The 21,383-nt window shown below is 43.2% G+C and overlaps 1 protein-coding gene across 3 annotated transcripts in view; it reads left to right on the top strand.

Moving 5' to 3' along the window:
• Positions 1–13,906, top strand: part of PAFAH1B2 (platelet activating factor acetylhydrolase 1b catalytic subunit 2) — a 28,490-nt gene extending 14,584 nt beyond the window's left edge. For all 3 annotated transcript variants that reach the window (XM_009187355.3, XM_003910752.5, XM_017948979.3), the window contains 4 exons: positions 2,462–2,551; positions 3,692–3,808; positions 6,970–7,092; positions 10,291–13,906. In XM_009187355.3, the coding sequence (XP_009185619.1) occupies positions 2,462–2,551; positions 3,692–3,808; positions 6,970–7,092; positions 10,291–10,569 (609 nt within the window). In that variant the 3' untranslated portion in view covers positions 10,570–13,906. The remainder of the gene's footprint in view (positions 1–2,461; positions 2,552–3,691; positions 3,809–6,969; positions 7,093–10,290) is intronic.
• The last annotated feature ends 7,477 nt before the right edge of the window (positions 13,907–21,383 follow it).

Raw genomic sequence — 21,383 nt, 5'->3', positions numbered from 1 at the left:
AAATTAGTTTCAGGGATGAATATAAAAGTTTAAACTGGCCTAGCGTAGTAGCTCACGCCTGTAATCCCAGCACTTTGGGAGGCCGAGGCGGGTGGATCACCTGAGGTCAGGAGTTAGAGACCAGCCTGACAACATAGTGAAACCACGTCTCTACTAAAAATACAAAAATTAACTGGGCATGGTGGCAGGTGCCTATAATCCCAGCTACTCAGGAGGCTGAGGCATGAGAATTGGTTGAACCCGGGAGGTGGAGGTTGCAGTGAGCTGAGATCATGCCACTACACTCCAGCCTGAGTGACGTGAGATTCCATCTCCAAAAAGTTAAAAAATAAATAATTTTTTTTTTTTTTTTTTTTGAGACAGAGTCTCGCTCTGTCGCCCGGGCTGGAGTGCAGTGGCCGGATCTCAGCTCACTGCAAGGTCTGCCTCCCGGGTTCACGTCATTCTCCTGCCTCAGCCTCCCGAGTAGCTGGGACTACAGGCGCCCGCCACCTTGCCCGGCTAGTTTTTTGTATTTTTTAGTAGAGATGGGGTTTCACCGTGTTAGCCAGGATGGTCTCGATCTCCTGACCTCGTAATCCACCCGTCTCGGCCTCCCAGAGTGCTGGGATTACAGGCGTGAGCCACCGCGCCCGGCCAAAATAAAAGTTTAGACTATGTTCTTTAACATTAATGGATAAAATTTATTTTCTTTTTTCTTTCTTTTTTTTTCTTTTATTTCTTTTCTTCATAGTGAAGGGGTCTCATGATGTTGCCCAGGCTGGTCTCGTATGCCTGGGCTCAAGCTATCCTTCCCACCTTGGCCTCCTAAAGTGCTGAGATTTTGGACATGAGCCACCACACCTGGCCAAAATCAATTTTAGAAAGTATCTTGTGCCTTTATAACAGAAAGAGGCACTCTGAGAGGAGATTACCACTGTTTATAAGCTTGGATTTGACTGAAAAGGATTGAGTCCTAGTTTGCAATGTCTCACATTTGGAAGTTAGCAGATATTTTCAAAGTCTGCATTCAAATAAAATACATGGAACCTGATTGGATCGTAGTTGAAAAAATGATGTTGTAATACTTTATCCAACTCTTGGAGCCATTTGAAAAATTGAATTTGGACTGAATATTAGATGTTATGAGATTGTTTCATTTCCTAGTTATGATAATAATTTGTGCGTTTTTTTGTTTGTTTGTTTGTTTTTAAGATGGAGCTTCGCTCTTGTTGCCTAGGCTGGAGTGTAATGGCACGATCTCGGCTCACTGCAACCTCCATCTCCCAGGTTCAGGCAATTCTCCTGCCTCAGCCTCCTGAGTGGCTGGGACTACAGGCACCCGCCACCATGCCCGGCTAATTTTTGTATTTTTATTAGAAACGGGGTTTCACCATGTTGGCCAGGCTGATCTCGAACTCCCAGCCTTAGTTGATCCGCCCACCCTGGCCTCCCAAAGTGTTGGGATTACAGGCATGAGCCACTGCGCCCAATTTGTGGTTTTATAAGATGTTCTTACTCTTAGGAGATGCATGCTTAGGAGATACATCTTGGTGAAGAATCATAATGTTTGCATTTTACTTCACAAATGGTCCAGCAAACATGCACGCGTACATAGAGATAAAGCAAACATGGGAAAATACTATTAGTTGTTGAATATAAGAGGCAGTTGTGTATGTTCATTGTACTATGTCAACTTTTCTGTGTATTTGCAATTTTCTTAATAAAAGTTTAAGGAAAAGATAAACTTCTACATAGTGTATTACATGTATTTTTCTATTCTGGTTTCATTAGAATTCTGGGTTTCTTGAGAGTACTAGAATGATCAGTATAGTAAGGGTGAGAAGAAAGTTCAAACAGTTAATTTATAGAATGAGAGGAATAAGCTTTGGGGGTAGACTAAAAAAATGTTTAACAACGGTAACTGGTTGGACAGCTATTCTTTCTAGGCCAAGAAGTCTCATAGGAAAAGAAATACCAGTTTCTTTTTTTATTCAAAAAATTTTTTTTCTGGCTGGATGTGTGGCTCACACCTGGAATCCCAGCACTTTGGAAGGCTGAGGTGGGCAGATTGCTTGAGCTCAGGAGTTGGAGACCAGCCTGGGCAACATGGTAAAACCCCGTTTCTACAAAAAATACAAAAAATTAGCCAGGCATGGTGGCATGAGCCTGTAGTCCCAGCTACTCAGGTGGCTGAGGTGGGAGGATGGCTTGAGCCCCTGAGGCAGAAGTTGCAGTGAGCCAAGAGCACGCCACTGTACTCCAGCCTGTGTAAGAGAGCCAGACCCTGTCTAAAAAAAAAAAAAAAAAAAAGTTGTTTTTGTAGAGGTGGGATCTTGATATATTACCCAGGCTGGTCTCAAACTCCTGACCTCAAGTGATCCTCCTGCCCTGGCCTTCTAAAATGTTGAGATTACAAGCATGGGCCACCACACCCGGCCAGAAGTGCCAGTTAATAATTTTTCTTTCTTCTTCAAACCAGCACAACAGATTTGTTTTGGACTGTAAAGACAAAGAGCCTGATGTACTGTTTGTGGGAGACTCCATGGTGCAGTTAATGCAGCAATATGAGGTAAAGGTGGAAGGGGTGAGCGTGGTTCTTGGCTACTCATGTATAACCATTCATTACTAATGGACTTTCATTCTGAGCTGAGCTTATTTGTGCCTCTTAGAGAAGCCCTAATTGAGGTTATAAGAGAAATCAAAGCTACCTAAAGGGATTTTCTTTTCTTTCTTTTAACTTGGACATGTTCTGATCTGAAGCATTGTTTATAATGAAACTTCCTCTTTTACTCTGGTTTCTGAGAAGCTTAATGTTATATTTGTTTATATTTGCTCTAGTCAGACTGTCAGTTATTATTTGTAACTTAGTATTTCCCATTTGTATTTGCTGATAACGTATATATCCTAGTCATGATTCTTATTTATATTTTGCCATTTTCCTATTTCATATATTTTTGTAGTAAGCTATTCCTAATCTTGTAGGGTTAGGCATTTTTCCATGGGAAATTTATTATTTTATTTATTTATTTATTTATTTATTTATTTTTTGAGACAGAGTCCCACTCCATTGCTGAGGCTGTAGTGCAGTGGCACAACCTCAGGCTCAAGAGATTCTCATACCTCACCCCCCCAAGTAGTTGGGATTATAGGCATGCGCCACCATGCCTGACTAATTTTTGTATTTTTAGTAGAGGCGGGGTTTCACTATGTTGGCCAGGCTGGTCTCGAACTCTTGGCCTCAAATGATCCATGTGTCTTGGCCTCCCAAAGTGCTAGGATTATAGGCGTGGGCCACCGTGCCCCACCCCAAGGGAAATTTAAAAGAAAAGATAGCTTTATTTTTTTTTTTTTAGCTCTAGCACTCTAAATTTCTTCATCTCTTGTTTCCGCTTCACCCTGTTTGTATAGTTCAGTAAGTGGAAAGGAGAGTTTGTTGAGTTGACAGCTTAATTATTAATGTTGGTACCTTTTAGGGGGCATCAGATTGAGTTGTGACTCATTTCTTGAGCTGAGACCTAAGGCTACATTAAGAACTGAGTTACACAGTGGTGTTTTCAACGTCCTTAAACAGTGAGTGTCACACCATTGCAGTGTTATCTTTGAATACAGGAAAAGGAAATTATTTCTAATGCCTTGCAACACATTGCAATTGAAAGATTAAACTTTCCCCTAGTTTTAGCTGCACTAAATCAAGTTTTTCTTTTTTTAGATATGGCGAGAGCTTTTTTCCCCACTTCATGCACTGAATTTTGGAATTGAGGGAGATACAACAAGACATGTTTTGTGGAGACTAAAGAATGGAGAACTGGAGAATATTAAGCCTAAGGTGAAATGAAAGTTACTTGTCAAATAATGTCATTAATCTTAAGTGTCTTTTGGATAGTTAAATAGTCTGAAACTGGTAGTAAAAAAAAAAATTGCTTCTTTAAAGACCTATTTCACTATTTGTTTCATGCCTGTTTAAAGTAAATGATACTGTCATTGCTTAAGAATATATCAAAATATATAATTAAGAAACTAGTGAATTGTTTGCCTATTGGGTTGTATTTGTAGTTGTTATAATTATCTTCTTAAATTGAAGGAAGAGATTTTTTTTTTGAGATGGAGTCTTGCTTTGTTGCCCAGGTTGAGTGCAGTGGTGCAATCTTGGCTCATTGCAACACCCGCCTCCTGGGTTCAAGCGATTCTCCTGCCTCAGTCTCCCAAGTAGCTGGGATTGCAGGCATCTGCCACTGTGTCCAGCTAATTTTTGTATTTTTAGTAGAGATGGGGTTTCACCATCTTGGCCAGGCTGGTCTTGAACTCATGACCTCATGATCCACCCGCTTTGACCTCCCAAAAGTGCTGGGATTACAGGCATGAGCCAGTGTGCCTGGCTGAAGGAAGAGATTTTATGCTAATGAGGTGTGCTATTCTGTGGAATGCATAGACCTTGGGCAGTATGAGGGGAAAACTGCTCAGAGGTGGGCCATGGGAGCAGGGCCATGATTAACTTCAGGAAGTAATTTTGGATCTGTTTAACCATATGAACAGGTCGGTAATCAAGGCCTGCCAAGTTCATCTGAAGAAAATTAGAAGCAGATGTGAACAAATGAATATTTCTACCCAGTATCTTATATCATAAATACTCTGAGTTGGCACACACTATATAATCGTTTGAGCTCCCAAAAAAAAGAATAAAAGCTGAGCCCTGACAAAACATGCTTTCATTGAAAGTTGTTTGTTTTAAGACAGGTTCTCTCTGTTGCCCAAGCTAGAATGCAGTGGCATGATGATAGCTCACTGTAACCTCAAACTCCTGGACTCAGATGACCCTATGGCCTCAGCCTCCCAAATAGCTAGGACTGCAGGCATGTGCCACCGTGCTCAGCTAATTTTTAAATTTCTTTTTGTAGACAGGGTCTTTCTTGGTCTTGCTATGTTGCCTAGGCTGGTGTCAAACTCCTGGCCTCAGATGATCCTCCCGCCCCAGCCTCCTAAAATACTGGGATTATAGGCTTGAGCTACCATGCCAGACTGATTTTTTTTTGTTTTCTAAAGAGAAAAACTTGTTGGATGGGCGTGGTGGGTCATGTCTGTAATCCTAGAATTTTGGGAGGCCGAGGTGGGTGGATCACTTGAGGCCAGGAGTTCAAGACCACCCTGGCCAACGTGGTGAAACCCTGTCTCTGGTTTTTAAAAAAAAAAAAAAAAAAAAAGCCAAGCGTGGTGTCATGCACCTGTAATCCTAGCTACTTAGGAGGCTGAGGCAGGAGAATCACTTGAACCCAGGAGATAGAGGTTGCAGTGAGCCAGGATCGCACCACTGCATTCCAGCCTGGGTGACAGAGCAAGACTCCGTTTCAAAAATAAATAAAGAGGCCAGTCACGGTGGCTCACGCCTGTAATCCCAACACTTTGCGAGGTCGAGGCGGGCAGATCACCTGAGGTCGGGGGTTCGAAACCAGCCTGACCAACATGGAGAAGCCCTGTCTCTACTAAAAATACCAAAAAATTAGCCGGGCATGGTGGCCCATGCTTGTAATCCCAGCTACTCGGGAGGCTGAAGCAGGAGAATCGCTTGAACCCAGGAGGCGGAGGTTGCGGTGAGCTGAGATCAAGCTATTGTACTCCAGCCTGGGCAACGAAAGCAAAACTGTCTCAAAAAAAAAAAAAAATTATTAAAATTCCTTCCAGCCTCCACCTCTGTGACTCTTTTCCTTGAGTGCATCTGTGTATTTATACCATGACAGGGTCTTGCCATGTCACCCAGGCTGGAGTGCAGTGGTGTGATCATGGCTCACTGCATCCTTGAACTCCTGGGCTGAAGCAGTTTTCCTACCTCAGCATCCCAAATCATTGAGATTATAGATGTGAGCCACTGCACCTTTCCAGGTTTTATTTTTATATAGTTAAATTTATTAATCTTTTTTTTTTTTTTTTTTTTTGAGACGGAGTCTCGCTCTGTCGCCCAGGCTGGAAGGCCGTGGCCGGATCTCAGCTCATTGCAAGCTCCGCCTCCCGGGTTTATGCCATTCTCCTGCCTCAGCCTCCCGAGTAGCTGGGACTACAGGCGCCCGCCACCTCGCCTGGCTAGTTTTTTGTATTTTTTAGTAGAGACGGGGTTTCACTGTGTTAGCCAGGATGGTCTCGATCTCCTGACCTCGTGATCCACCCGTCTCGGCTTCCCAAAGTGCTGGGATTACAGGCTTGAGCCACCGTGCCCGGCCTATTAATCTTTTTTGTATAATTTTTGGATTTTGAGAAATTAGCTCCCTGTTGCATGACATAATTCTCTCTTGTTTCCTCCTAGTACAATTTTGCCACTTAAATATTATTCCACTTAGAGTTTATTCTGATATGAGGCATAAATCAGTGCATTAAGATGTCTGCCCTGGCTGAGTGTGGTGGCTCACATTTTTAATCCCAGCATTTTGGGAGCCAAAGAAAGATGACTTGAGCCCGGAATTTAAGACCAGCCTGGGCAATGTAGCATGACCCTGCCTCTCTTAAAAGAAAATTTAGTAAGGTAGCTGCCCAGTTGAAGTTAGCCAGCACCATTTGAGAAGTTTATCTTTCCTTCTTTGCTTTTTGAAATAAGATTTTCGGCCAGGGGTGGTGGCTCACACCTATAATCCCAGCACTTGGGGAGGCCAAGGCGGGTGGATTACCTGAGGTCAGGAGTTCAAGACCAGCCTGGGCAACATGGTGAAACCCCAGTCTCTACTAAAAATACAGAAATTAGCCAGGCATGGCGGTGCATGCCTGTAGTCCCAGCTACTCGGGAGCCTGAGGCAGGAGAATCGCTTGAACGTGGGAGGCGGAGGTTGCAGTGAGCCAAAATGGTGCCACTTGCACTCCAGTCTGGGTGATAGAGCGAGGCCCCATCTCAAAAAAAAAAAAAAGAGAAGAAAAGAAAAAGAAGGTTTTCATCTAAATGGTGGACATTCCTTTATTCCTGGGTATTTATCTCCTCCTTACCCCCTTTTTTTCTTTCTTCAATTGCAGGTCATTGTTGTCTGGGTAGGAACAAACAACCACGAAAATACAGCAGAAGAGGTAGCAGGTGGGATCGAGGCCATTGTACAACTTATCAACACAAGGCAGCCACAGGCCAAAATCATTGTATTGGTATGTAGTCTTTGGTGGGTAGAGAGTTTGATGTCTTTAGGTCAGCTGAGGAATCTTTTTAGAAATGTGATTGCTCGTGAATATTAGAGAACCTTGAGGTGGAAGCAGTTTATCATACTTTTGTTGACCTCTTCTCTAATGTATCTTACTGTCTTTCTGATATCATCATTCCCCATACCAGCTGTGGGGCCATCTTTTATCCATGCATCCTTGTTTGGAAGTATGGAAGCCATTTGGTGCCTCAGTACCCCCTTTTTTTTGGCCTCCATAATGTTTTGCAAATTTGCACATGAGATTTGTCTGAATCCTGAGTCTTTTTATTAGACCTATATTTGGATTATTTTGTAAGTGTCCTGTTCTACTGCTAATATGTTAAAGATGGTATATTAGACATTCTAATCTTCTCTAAAACACGAAAAATTTCATCAGCAAGAAAATGGATACTTTATAGTTGTACACTGAACAGAAAGGTACTACCCTTTTGTAGAATTACAGCATTAACTCTTCATGGTCTCAAAGGTGAACAGCTGTCTGTTTCAGTATAAGTCTAGCTGTAGGCCGGGTGCAGTGACTCACACCTGTAATCCCAGCACTTTGGGAGGCCGAGGCGGGTGGGTCACAAGGTCAGGAGTTCAAGACCAGCCTGGCCAAGGTGGTGAAACTTCGTCTCTACTAAAAATACAAAAAAATTAGCTGGGCATGGTAGCATGTGCCTGTAATCCCAGCTATTCAGGAGGCTGAAGCAGAGAATGTCTTCCTTTTTTTTTGAGACGGAGTCTCACTCTGTTGCCCAGGCTGGAGCGCAGTGGCGTGATCTCAGCTCACTGTAAGCTCCGCCTCCCGGGTTCACACCATTTTCCTGCCTCAGCCTCCTGAGTAGCAGGGACTACAGCCACCCGCCACCCGCCACCCACCACCACGCCTGGCTAATTTTTTGTATTTTTAGTAGAGATGGGGTTTCACCGTGTTAGCCGTGGTCTCGATCTCCTGACCTCGCGATCTACCTGCCTTGGCCTCCCACAGTGCTGGGATTACAGACATGGGCCACCGTGCCCGGCTGAAGCAGAGAATTTCTTAAACCCGGGAGGTGGAGGTTGCAGTGAGCCGAGATCGCACCACTCCACTCTTGCCTGGGCAACAGAGCAAAACTCCGTCTCAAAAAAAAAAAAAAAGTCTAGCTGTAGATATTCTTAGTTCAGTTTGAAATATGTTTTAGCAAAATCTGATATAAATTTAGTTCTTTAGTGAGATGGTGTTAGGAAGATAGTCATTTATTCAAAAAACCTGTGGATCACTGTGTACAAGGCACTATCCTAGTTCTTGAGCATACAAAAATGAGTAAGGCATAGTTTATGTCTCAAGGAGCTCACAGTCTAGTGTATGGAGACAGCAACACAGAGAATTATTATACTGTGTGCTGTTTAGAGTAAGGTGAAAAGGTGTTTAACAAAAGTTGACATCTACATTTAAAGACTTCATTGGTTTCCAGACAAATAGGGAAAGAAAGAAGGTATTATAGAAAAATAAAGAGAATTGAGCAAAGGCTTGTACATGTATATGTTTTTTGGGTGAGCAGAGGAGGCTGCATAAAGTTTGAGCCTGGGATAGTTAGGAGAAAGAGGCCACAACCAGCTCATGTAGGAATTTTTTTTTTTTTTTTTTTAATTTGAGATGGAGTCTCGCTCTATTGCCCAGGCTGGAGTGCAGTGATGCAATCTTAGCTCACTGCAACCTCCGCCTCCCGGGTTCAAGTGATTCTTCTGCCTCAAACTCCCAAGTAGCTGGAACTACAGGTATACGCCACCATGCCCGGCTAATTTATATATTTTTAGTAGAGATGGGGTTTCACCATATTGGCGAGGCTGGTCTCGAACTCCTGACCTCATGATCTGCCCGCCTCAGCCTCCCAAAGTGCTGGGATTACAGGCGTGAGCCCCTGCGCCAGGCCAGGTCATGTAGGAATTTGTATGCTGTTGGGATGTTTGGATTTTATTCACAGTTGCTGGGGAGCCAGATCTTTTTTATTACAAGGCATTTCATTGACTTGTTGAGGTACTTACTTATACCTGCCTTACTCCGGAAAGGATTGTGTTAAGAGTCCACCTGTTAAGTATAGTGACTGGTACATAGTATTTGCTTAGGAAATATTTGTTGCTGAGTAATCCTTCTATATTCTTTGTTTTTAAATTGGATATGCAGAAATGTTAATTATGGTGTTATCCATAATACTAAAACATTGGAAATAACCTAAATAGTAGTATCATGGAGATGGTTACATAAGTCATTGAATATGAGAGCAGTAATCACATTACAATTAAAAGGGCTGTGTGCAAACTTTATGGTGTATTTAAGTGAAAATGTGCATATTATCTTTAGAATTGCTTGGCTGGGCATGGTAATTCATGCCTAATCCTAGTATATATGCCGTTGGAAAAGGGCTACAGGGAGACAAAATTAAAACAGTTGTTCCAGGGTTATTCCAGGGTGAATGGCTCTGATTCATCAAGACAGCATTCATTCCACCTCTTTTTCTTATAGTATAGTATGGTGTAGTTTCCATGTGGCATTAATAGATGATGTGTATCTATGAGCTGGATTATTCTGACAGCCAAATGGAGAACGGATTGAAGGGCAGACAGCATTGGAGGTGGGAAGACCAATCAGGAGATTTTATAGTAATTAGGATGATTGGAGATAAGTTCTTGAGCTGTAGCAGTGTATATAATCAGGATGGAGGAAAGAAAATGACATTTAGGATGCAAAAGTTGAGTAATTTAATGTTAAATAGATATATGGGATGAGAGACTTGGAGGTGTTGGAATGACCAGTTGGTAAAGAGGAAGAGCATAGTTTAATGAATTGTTTTTGGATCAGTTGGGAATGCCTCGGGAACATTTAAATTTGTTTCTGTGGCTGGAAGTTTAATATGTAATTCTGAAGCTCTAGGAAGAGATCTGGCTAAAGTGTTTAGTGGGCCAAAGGGCAGGTCCCTGAAGAATACCAACAATTAAGGGACAGAAGGGAACCCATGAAAATACTAAGAAGAAATGGTTAGCTTTCATTCAAACCAGTATTTTCCAGTGTTTCACAAATCAAAGGTATAGAAAGTGCCAAATGGAGATGTTATCTGAAGTTACAAATAATAAGTAGAGAAAAATAAGTGAATCTTCTAATTTAATGTTTTCCGCTGTGCCCCAGGGTTTGTTACCTCGAGGTGAGAAACCCAATCCTTTGAGGCAAAAGAACGCCAAGGTGAACCAACTCCTCAAGGTTTCGCTGCCGAAGCTTGCCAACGTGCAGCTCCTGGATACCGACGGGGGTTTTGTGCACTCGGACGGTGCCATCTCCTGCCACGACATGTTTGATTTTCTGCATCTGACAGGAGGGGGCTATGCAAAGATCTGCAAACCCCTGCATGAACTGATCATGCAGTTGTTGGAGGAAACACCTGAGGAGAAACAAACCACCATTGCCTGACTGGCTCCCATCAGTGTTACTAGCATCTCAGCTTCCTCAGATCAGTTCTATCACTGGCACTACAGAATCCTTCTCTTTCTTAAGGCACTTTGCATTGTAGAATGTTCCTGGATGTTCATATCTAGTGTTTGAAGGGGAGGAGGGATTTAAACTGGTCCTGTACATAGAAGGTTTGTTTGACAGAGGAGAAAAATTAGCCAAGGAAGATTGTTGTTTAAATTCATTTGAAACCAGAAGGGGACTTTTTAGTTGTATGTGTAACACATTCATTGAATTATCACTGTTTTCCTAGGACAACATCAAGCCTAAATACTGAACAATATGAAGATTCTTTTCTTGGCCTTTCTGTGGATTATGTCATATATAATAATAATAATCAGAATCATCCTACTTGGCTTTAAAACATGTTTTCTCCAATTTTTTAAGGTTCATAATTTAGCCTTTTGTTTTTATGTTGCTTAGATTCTCATGTATACTGAATATTTTCTTAACATGTAGCATCAGGTTGAACATGCTTGTCATTCATATATGGAAGATGCTATAGTATAGAAGTGAGTTTGTTCTGCTTTCTTAATCTTTTCCATGCTTAGCAGTGAAAAACAGGTTTTGCCCCACTAGAGGGACTCTTTGGAGGGTATTATTTTTATGCTGCTGAATATCATGTCTATAATAGACCCGCGCATGCAGCCTTTCCTCCCTATTCCCCTTCATGTCCCCCTTTCCCCCTTCATTCCCCCCCTCCTTTTTTTTTCTTTTTTTCTTTTGGTCCTTGTTGACATTACAAGCTTTTAACACATTTTTGACCTAGGAACCCTGTTGCTGGAAGTATAGTCTCCAGCCAGTTACTGTCATGATAGTACTGCTATAAAACTCATTCTTGTGTGGTGTTCTGTGCTATAGAGTCTGTGTATTGCTATTCATATTCAGAGTTCTGGTTTTGTTTTTCCCTTAAAACCTGTTACAGCTTTTTGGGGGGTGAGGGGAATCAGAACTCTTGTTTCCCATTCCATAGCACCTGACATTATTTCAAGTTTTATAATATCTTAAGGTGTATATATTTTTTTTATTGGCTTAGTTGTTTTTTGTTTTGTTTTGTTTGAGATGGAGTTTCACTCTTGTTGCCCAGGCTGGGGTGCAGTGGTGTGATCTTGGCTCATTGCTGCCTCCACCTCCCGGGTTCAAATGATTCTCCTGCCTCAGCCTCCCGAGTAGCTGGGATTAAAGGTGCATGCCACCATGCCCAGCTAATTTTTGTATTTTTAGTAGACAGGATTTCGCCATGTTGACAAGGCTGGTCTCGAACTCCTGACCTCAGGGGATCTGCCCGCCTTAGCCTCCACAGTGCTGGGATTACAGGCGTGAGCCACTGCGCCTGGCCTTATTGGCTTAGTTTTTAAAGTATCGTCCAAAAATTTTGGGCCTTTTTCCGTGGGGAAACAAGTGAAGCTGCTCTTCAGCATAGACACTACCTTTATCCCATCATTTTAGTAAAAACTAGGTTTATTTCACTTCTAAGGTGTCTTATTAATGTACTTAATCTGAGAATTTGTTGACCTTAATGTTTGCTTGAGCTATATAAGAACTGCCATTTAAAAAATGGGATAGTAGATGGTTTTATCAGTATACCTATGGAATATATACAAACTGGATCTATAGATATTTTGAACTGGACCAGGTGGGTATTGAAGTAACCCATCAAAATACACTCTGCAGTGATTCTGCTTAATGTTCAAATTCAGTAACGTACTTGAAAGGCAAATTTCAGTGTTTTTGTATGTTGGAGGAGGGCTTACTGATTTGTGCTAAGACCCATTTCTGCTTGAGGGATAAAACTTGGGCTCATTTTTTTCTTGTGAAGTCTCTTTCTAGAAAATTGTTTTGTTTTGTTCTTTTTTAAAAATACATACTTTTTTGAATGTATCATGTCTTCATTAACAACAGAAAATCCACATGGTGTTTACTAAACTTGTTTACGATATTAAAAATTTCCTTTTTATTTTTAGTAGCCCAGGTTGAGTTTTTCACAAGAGTTTTTTTTCTTAGCTGAGGTATAGTTTTATAGGAAGAAGAATTAAGCCAGATTTTTGTGGGTGGAAAGACAGTTTTCTATCCAGGTCTTTTTTGTTTGTCAGAAGGTAGGAGTACAGTCCAAATAAATCCATTAGGTTACTCCTGCAGCATGCGCTTTTAGCTTCTTTCTTGACTGAGGATCACATATCCCTTTGTGAGCTGGCCCTCAGCTCCTTTGCTCATATGTACAAACCTCAGATGTTACTACATTTTATATCTACCAGAGCTATTCAAGCAATAGTATTTGAACCACTAGCCTTTTAAATAAAATTCTGCCCCGTTACTGATGTGCAGATATTGAGTTCACTTTCATTTTTTGCCAGATTCCTTTGCACTACTTTAGGTAAAAATAGTTAATCTATTTTTCTTTGACATCCCAGTTTGCGTCAGTGACAGAACTTACTGCTTGGTCTTTGTAGTTTTAAAAAAATCTATAAATTTAATGCACTGTCCAAGTGAAATGTCCTAGTTGTCATTGTGATTAAGGGGCCAACTTTCCAGGCAGCTAGCAGAGATACTATTCTCTTTTCCTCCCAGCAGATTTGTATTCCTTCGCCCACGCATTCCTGCTACACTAGATGGCAGCCAGTGATGGAACTATAAAGATGTCTGTGGTCATATCTGGAATGTGGCAGCTTGAAGATGTACTGCCAAGGGTGATCTAGGGCAGGTTGTCTTCCAGTCCATGTATTCTTGGTTGCTGTAGACAGTGCTCTGGCTACCACTCTGGGTCTACTTGAACTGTCAAGGGCATCTGCCTAAACCAGAATCTTTTGTCAGAAACCTTAATCCAACAAAACAAATCTTGAGTAGCTCATGCCCGGCTCTAAGGAATTTTGTCTCTTTGTTGAAAAAAAAAAAAAAGTCCAACTTACTTTATTTTATTTTTTTAACCTAGTCACTGTTTACAGTTGTATGCTAAAGCCTGAAATATTGTCTGTGCTGTGGTGTATGAGCATTGCCAACTTTATATTTATTGCAGTGAAGAAGAAACTAAAAATATATGAAAATCAGGAGCATGTCTAAGCTCCTAAATCCGTGTGGGTGCATGTGGGAGAAGTGAGTTGGGGCCTCTTAAAAGGAGGCTTTTTGGAGAGGGGTCCCCCAGGCTTCTTGGTGTTCCTGCTTGGGGATCACTGCTGCTAGCTGACTGGACCTCCCCGTTGGAAGTTTGTGATTTTGCTTTGGCAAAGTTTCATTGACAAGTAGAACTCATTCTGTTTTAGTGTATATTTCAATATAAATGTAAACATTTTGCTCAAAGTTACTGATGTCTTTCTGTCTCCTTTATCATAGTTTGGATTCTAATGAAAAAAAGGGATGGTTTTTCCCTGCCTTATAAGGAAATTGGATATTTAGATCATCCTGCTTCTTTACTGTGGAACTGAATGTACCAGGCTGACTCATCACTTGCCTTCTCGGGCATGTAGGATGGTAGGGTGGGATGAGTAGGTATAAGGACCCCTCAGAAAGCACAACTGCCATCCTTGAAGTCTACTCTTTTCCATTAGATTGGAATAGTTTTGTAGATAAGATTAGTCTGGATTGTAGGCTGTGGACCACCTCATCTGAACTGGGTGAGTGTCATCAGTCTTTATAATACAGTGTTACTGGCCAGGCATGGTGGCTCACACCTGTAATCCCAGCTACTCTGGAGGCTGAGGCAAGAGAAATGCTTGAACCCAGGAGGTGGAGGTTACAGTGAGGCGAGATTGCGCCATTGAACTCCAGCCTGGGTGACAGAGTGAGACTCCGTCTCAGAAAAAAAAAAACAAAACATAGTGTTACTACAGCATAGAGGACATGAACCTTGAGCACAGACTCATTTATCACCCTTACCTCCCCAGGGTAAAACAGCTGCCTCCAAATACTCTTATTCAGAGATAATGAGACTAGAACAAGGGTCGGTTAACTGGTCCATCAGGACCTATCCTGATGACTAACACCAGCAACCACCAGGCCAGCAATAATTACAGTGAATTGGTATGCCAGTATGATGTTCCTTGGCAGCTAAAAGTTTCTGTGATCTTTGTATCATTTGCTTTATCACTCTTCACCTCAGTGGTATACTATTGGATTAAAATGATTTGCTTCTCTCTAGGAGGAAAAATTTGGAGATAAATTGAGACATTTTGTTTTTCTAGCTGCCCTTCCCGCTTCCCCCGTATCTCCTCACACCAAGTTCCTCTCCACCCACACTCCTGGAGGCCTTTGTCAGCTGCTTGCAGGCCACACAGCAGCAGTGAAAGCAGCCTGGATCTTGAGGCTTTGCTTTACTGTATCTGGATTACCCCATGTGAACCTCTTAAATGGCCCAGAACAAGTGGAACAGGTAGTGATATGGAACAAAGAAAAAGCTCCCTCACCAGCATCTGTACTTGGCAAAACTGGAGAAACCAACATGAGAATCCATCCCCTACTTTATTTTCCAGCCATGGCAGAGATGAAATCTTAACCCAGCGACGTGTTTTTACATAGCCACAAAGTAAAGATCTGCAATGTTTTGCTAAACGTACAATCTTTGGCTGTGGTCTGATGTTATGCTATGCCTTTTGCCTATTTGCTGGGTCGTTCTGGCTTAATTCATGTATCACATGTGTATGTATATATATATATGTGAATTTTACACCCTGGTCAAGCTTTGGCAGCACGCTTATAGTGGATTCATAACACACCAGTGTACTGCAGCTTGCTTGTCAACCACTGACTTAAAAGATCAAGTTCAAGCCGTTAAATGTAACATCTAACACTCTCCATGACCTGGCCTCTTTAATTTGTAACCTTCTACCCTTTACTTTGAACTTTTCTGCCAAGAGCACCAAACCTACCTGTATGTTTTTGCCCGTAGTGGGGAGCCCCCTGTCTGGAATATGCTCTTACTCCTTTGCTGGTCTAGCTCCTACTCTATTTTTATTTTTTGGAAACAGAGTCTCACTTTGTTGCCCAGGCTGGGGTGCAGTGGTGCAATCTTAGTTTGCTGTAACCTCTGCCTCCCGGGTTCAAGCAGTTCTTGTGCCTCAGCCTACTGAGTAGCTGGAATTACAGGTGTGCACCACCACATCTGGCTAGATTTTGTATTTTTAGTAGAGACAGGGTTTCGCCATGTTTACCAGGCTGGTCTCGAACTCCTGGCTTCAGACAATTGGCCTGCCTTAGCCTCCCAAAGTTCTGGGATAACAGGTGTGGTAACAGCAGCCCGGCTGCCTGTCTTCTGATTTCTAAGCCAAAGACCCAAGCTTTCTTGAAATAAGAGAGCTGGCTCATTTTTATCAGTGATCTTTGGAGGCAGAGATTTGAGACGATCAATTATTTATCTGCTTGTTTTCTGCAACCTGATGACCAGCCTTGTTTCCTGGAAAGCTCTGATGTTGGTTTCATCACGTGGCCAGAGGGAGCCAGATGCAGGGCCTGAGTATATTGCAGATATTTCCCAGTGTGAATGGTGAAAGCCCAGTTCTAGGAAATGGAAAGTGGCTGATCTATCTCTAGGAGAAAGTACTGCCCTCTTGGTCAGAGCTTCTCTCCTTCGTCTCCCTTCCTGTTCTTTAGACAATAGGATGGTGAATGCAGGGTAGCTTAGCTCCACTGTGAGTACTTAGGACAGTAGAGACCAGGTCCAGATAAGGCTTCCAAAAGCTCAGAAAGCTTAAGTGGTTTGCCTGAAGCACACAATGCAAGGATTTAACTGTAGAACTTTCTTTTTCCTATTTTGTTTTTTTAATGGATGAGAGGTTTTTATGCTGCCCAGGTTGCCCTCAAATGTGTAGCCTCGTCTCCTTACGCGTCAGGACAACCACCGCGGCTCCCAGCAACTGTAGAACTTTTTGACATCAAAGTCCTTGCTTTTTCCATAATACCGTGAAGCCATGTGACAGGTTTGAGACTTTCCTCAGTATGGCAGATTAAATCCTGTGTCTTTAACTGATTTCTCACTGTAACGTGCCATCCAGTCTTCGCAGTCCTTGTAGGAAGAGAGAGAGCCAGACACAAGGGCAGCCCTGGGAAAGAACAGAACGTGTATGATGGAAAGAAGTGCTGAACTCTTCTTGCTGCTGGAGCTGCTTATGTCTGGGACAATTCTTTCTAAGCACCAAATGAAAAAACAGCCCTTTTTATAATCACAGTGAAAACAGCTTCAGGTCCGTTTCCTTCAGAGGGGTTGGTTTGGAATCCTTTTTTTCTGGGTTAAAGTTATATCATTACTTGATTCTAAAATCTGTTTTGATTCTGTCTCCCACCAATAGGCATGACTACTCCCTACCTCCCAGGTTCCTAAATAACTTGATTGGATTCAGCTAATCCATTTACTGTGATTCTTACGAAATCCTGCTCCGAGTGCAGTCTTCAGGTCTTTTCTTTCTTTTTTTTTCTTTTTTTTGAGATAGTTTCACTCTTGTTGCCCAGGCTGGAGTGCAATGGCCTGTAGTCTCTGCTCACTGCAACCTCCGCCTCCCGGGTTCAAGTGATTCTCCTGCCTCAGCCTCCCGTGTAGCTGGGATTACAGGCACCTGCCACCACGCCCAAGTAATTTTGTGTTTTTATCAGAGACCGGGGTTTCGCCATGTCGGCCAGGCTGATCTCGAACTCCTGACCTCAGGTGATCCACCAGCCTTGGCCTCCCAAAGTGCTGGGGTTACAGGCGTGAGTCACCGCGCCTGGCCATTTTTTTTTTTTTAAATGGCGTTTCGCTCTCGTTGCCCAGGTGTGCAATGGCGCGATCTCAGCTCACCACAACCTCTGCCTCCCGGGTTCAAGCGATTCTCCTGCCTCAGCCTCCCAAGTAGCTAGGATTACAGGCATGCACCACCATTCCCGGCTAATTTTGTATTTTTAGTAGAGATGAGGTTTCTTCATGTTGGCCAGGCTGGTCTTGAACTCCTGACCTTGGGTGATTCAACCGCCTTGGCCTCCCAAAGTGCTGGGATTACAAGTGTAAGCCACCGCACCGGGCTATCTTCAGGTCATTTTAACAATACCCCTGAGCCACCTGAAGCTTCCTCCCTGTCTTCTCACCCCAAACTTCATAAATCCCCTGTGACTTAAAATGGAGCTGGACTCATGGGTCCAGCAACCTCCTCAGCTGTGTGTTGAATGGTCCCATTTCTTTGGTCCATTCAACACTCAGGAAGGGTGGTCCACAGGGAAATAGAAGTCATCGGAGCCTTATGGCCCCACCCTGACCACTTGAGGGCCAGGGTTAGGATTGAGCTCTTTGTATACTATGCCAGGGAATGCGGTAGCTGGACCTGTGCACAAGACCAAGATCACATCCCTGAGGCCCCGACATCTCCCCTGTGTGCTCACAAGTCTGACTTTGAGACCCACCATTGCCCTTTTTTGCTGACTGCTGCAGCCAACAAAAAGGCATTCTCTCCCAGTGGACAGACCTCAGAAAGGACCTATTCATAAGTGAGTTGTGCTGTTCCCTCCCTGGCAGGGTGGGGCAGAGGGACTGAGGAAAGTTCTGCAGACCTGGGAACAGCAAGAAAATCTGCGGTTGCTGCCCTCCCACTCTGTAGACCCAGGGTCTATTCAGAGGTTAAGTCTTGAGACCTTGCAAAAGGGAAGGATCCCTTCAGAGTTTGCTTGGATGGATTTCTCTCCAGATATTGCCAGGGGAAAGGGAGCATACAGAAATAGTGATAGTCCACAGTTGTTTGGTTCCAGAGCAGTGGTTCTCAAACTTCATTGTGCATAGCAAGCTCCTGGAGTGCCCTGTTAAATTGCAGATTTCTGGGCTTCACCTCCCAAGATGAATTAAGTGTGAAGTAGGACTCCAGATGTGCATTTAAAACAGGCCTAGGGTCACATCTTGCCCCAAAGTTACGAGGCCAACTTGGAGTAGTGGTGCCCACCTGTAATCCCAGCTACTCAGGAGGCTGAGGCTGGTCGCTTGAAGCCAAGAGTTCAAGACCAGCCTGGGCAATGTATCAGGAGTGTTTCTTAATGTTTCAGATTATTTACTGGCAAGATGAACAGGATTACCATGAAAGAAAAGTCCAGATGGACTGTGGAAATCCTACACTGATTCTCCAAACTTGGCAGCTGAATGTATGGAGGGCTCATGATGAAGAAACCTCTTTTGTCATCCTGAGGATTCTCTGATCCGTATTCGCCTAGATGTGTTGGAAATGGTAGTGGACCAAGGTGCAAACTTGGTCTAGTGAGGTACTAATGGGTTGAAGTTTTTCTGAACGTCACTTTCCTCATTTGTATAATGAGGGGTTTGCCAAGGAAACCCCTAAGGTTGTCTTCCAGCTGACTTTCCAATTGGTGAACCCTTTTCCAAAGGGTTCCCAAAAGGAACTTTCCAAAGGGTTCACTTTCAAACCTTCCAAAGGGTTCAACTTTCCTTTTCCAAAGGGTTCACCAATTGCTGCAGCTTGCTTCTGGTCTTCATCCTCAAGTATGCTGTGCTTGGACAGAGGCCAAAACTAATTCCCCCACTCACCATTTGCCCAGCATAACTACAACAGTACCTGGCACATAGTGGATGCTTATTAAATATTTATTGCAGGAATGAGTAAATATAACTAACTTGGTCATAAGGTAAAATAGTCTTCATTGGAACAAGGCTCCAGATAGTTGGGCAGGGCTGGGAGCTGAGACTGCTGCAATCCTGCCAGCTGAGAGAACTCTGACAAGGCACTGATCTGGGTGGCTTTATTAGGATGTCTGACAGCTTCAGAGATGGCCACATTTCTTTTCCTTTAAACATGTCTAATTTGGCCGGGCACGGTGGCTCACCCCTGTAATCACAGCACTTTGGGAAGCCGAGGTGGGTAGATCACCTGAGGTCAGGAGTTTGAGATCAGCCTGACCAATATGGTGAAACCCCGTCTTTACTAAAAATGCAAAAAATTAGCCAGGTGTGGTGGTGGGTGCCTGTAGTCCCAGCTACGTGGGAGGCTGAGGCAGGAGAATCGCTTGAACTCAGGAGGCGGAGGTTGCAGTGAGCTGAGATCACACCACTGTACTCCAGCCTGGGTGACAGAGCGAGACTCCATCTCAAAAAAAAAAAAAAAAAGTCTAATTTGTCTTATACATGCAATATATGTGGCCGGGCACGGTGACTCATGCCTGCAATCCCACCACTTTTGGGAGACCGAGGTGGGTGGATCACCTGAGGTCAGGAGTTTGAGAGCAGCCTGGCCAATATGGCGAAACCCCATCTCTACCAAAACCAGAAATTAGCTGGGTGTGGTGGCACATGCGTGTAATCCGAGCCACTCGGGAGACTGAGGCAGGAAAATTGCTTGAACCCAGGAGGCAGAGGTTGCAAGGAGCTGAGATTGTGCCACTGCACTCCAACCTGGGTGACAGAGCGAGACCCTGTCCCCCACCCGCAAAAAAAAGCAATATATGTACATTGTAGAACACTTGTAAATTTTTTTAAATATAAAAAATTTAAGAACCACTCACAATCCATTAGTTTTTATTTTTTGGTACTATTCTATATTTTTAGAGTTAAAGGAAAATGATATACAATATGTTATTTTTCAAATTGTAGTTCAAAGGTAACTTGCTAAATTTTATTTTTAAATTTTGCCCTGCTTTCTGGAGACATTGATAAATTTTTAGTACAATTTTTTTTCTATTTTTCTATGCATGTCTATATGTATTTGGAATATATACTCTTTTATTTATTTTTGAGACGGAGTCTCTCTGTCGCAGCCAAGGCTGGAGTGCAGTGGCACAATCTCAGCTCACTGCAACCTCTGCCTCCTAGAGTTAAGTGATTCTCCTGCCTCAGCCGCCCCAGTAGCTGGGATTACAGGCACGCGCCACCACGCCCCGCTAATTTTGTATTTTTATAGTAGAGATAGGGTTCACCATGTTGACCATGGCTGGTCTCGAACTCCTGACCTCAAGTGATCTACTCGTCTTGGCCTCCCAAAGTGTTGGGATTACACGCATGAGCCACGGCACCTGGCCCTATATACTATTTAGTGTCATATCCGAATTCTCTGCTTACATGTCCTTTGAAGTCTTAAGCATCATTTTTGATGCCTTCATGATAGTGCATTTAACCAATCCCTCGTTATGGATTCCAAGTTGTTTCCTTTTTGCTTTATATTATAAATATCACAGTGATAAGCGTAGCTGCCCACGTATTTTTATCTGTGCTTCCTATTTCCTTAGGATAGAGTCCAGAAGTGGAATTACTGGATCAAAGGGTATAAAGCTCTCTAAGTTTCTTGAAACAGTGCCAAAATATTTTGTAGAAAAGTTTTCACCATTTTACACTGAAGGTCAGTATCTTTCAATGAGCTTTGTAACTGCCCCTGAGAGAGGAGGGGAAACAGCCCCAGCCCAGCAAGCTTGGGAAGCTCGGAAGGCCGTCCCTGCAGCTGTGTGGCCCCTCCAGAGGGAGGTGGGAGAGGCATGGGGATTCCTCTTGCAGTGCTGCCTCCGTTTCCCCTCCGCCGGTAGGGCCACTGTCCTGTTTCCTAATCCTTTGAGTTCGTTTTTTAAGATCCCTGGAGAAACTATGGCCCAGGGATGGACGATGTTAGTTGTAAAGGTGGTGCGGCGCGGGGAGGGGGGAATCCTTATGTTTGAGCAAAGGTAGGAGTTGTTCAACAAGAACCCAACACTTGGAGATCCTTAACAGAAACATCTGCCTATTCCAACATGAGTTTCAGAGATGGTGAGAATAACGGGAGAGAGCTGGGTAGGAGTTGTAGAAGGCATTGCAGGCTTTCCCCTCCAGCTAGACAGCTGCAGCCCCTTTAAGGACAAAT

The sequence above is a fragment of the Papio anubis genome, chromosome 12 (assembly GCF_008728515.1).
Source record: "Papio anubis isolate 15944 chromosome 12, Panubis1.0, whole genome shotgun sequence".
Classification (NCBI taxonomy): domain Eukaryota; kingdom Metazoa; phylum Chordata; class Mammalia; order Primates; family Cercopithecidae; genus Papio; species Papio anubis.
The sequence above is the reverse complement of the archived record's forward strand: the minus strand, read 5'-3'. Positions and strand labels throughout refer to the sequence as shown.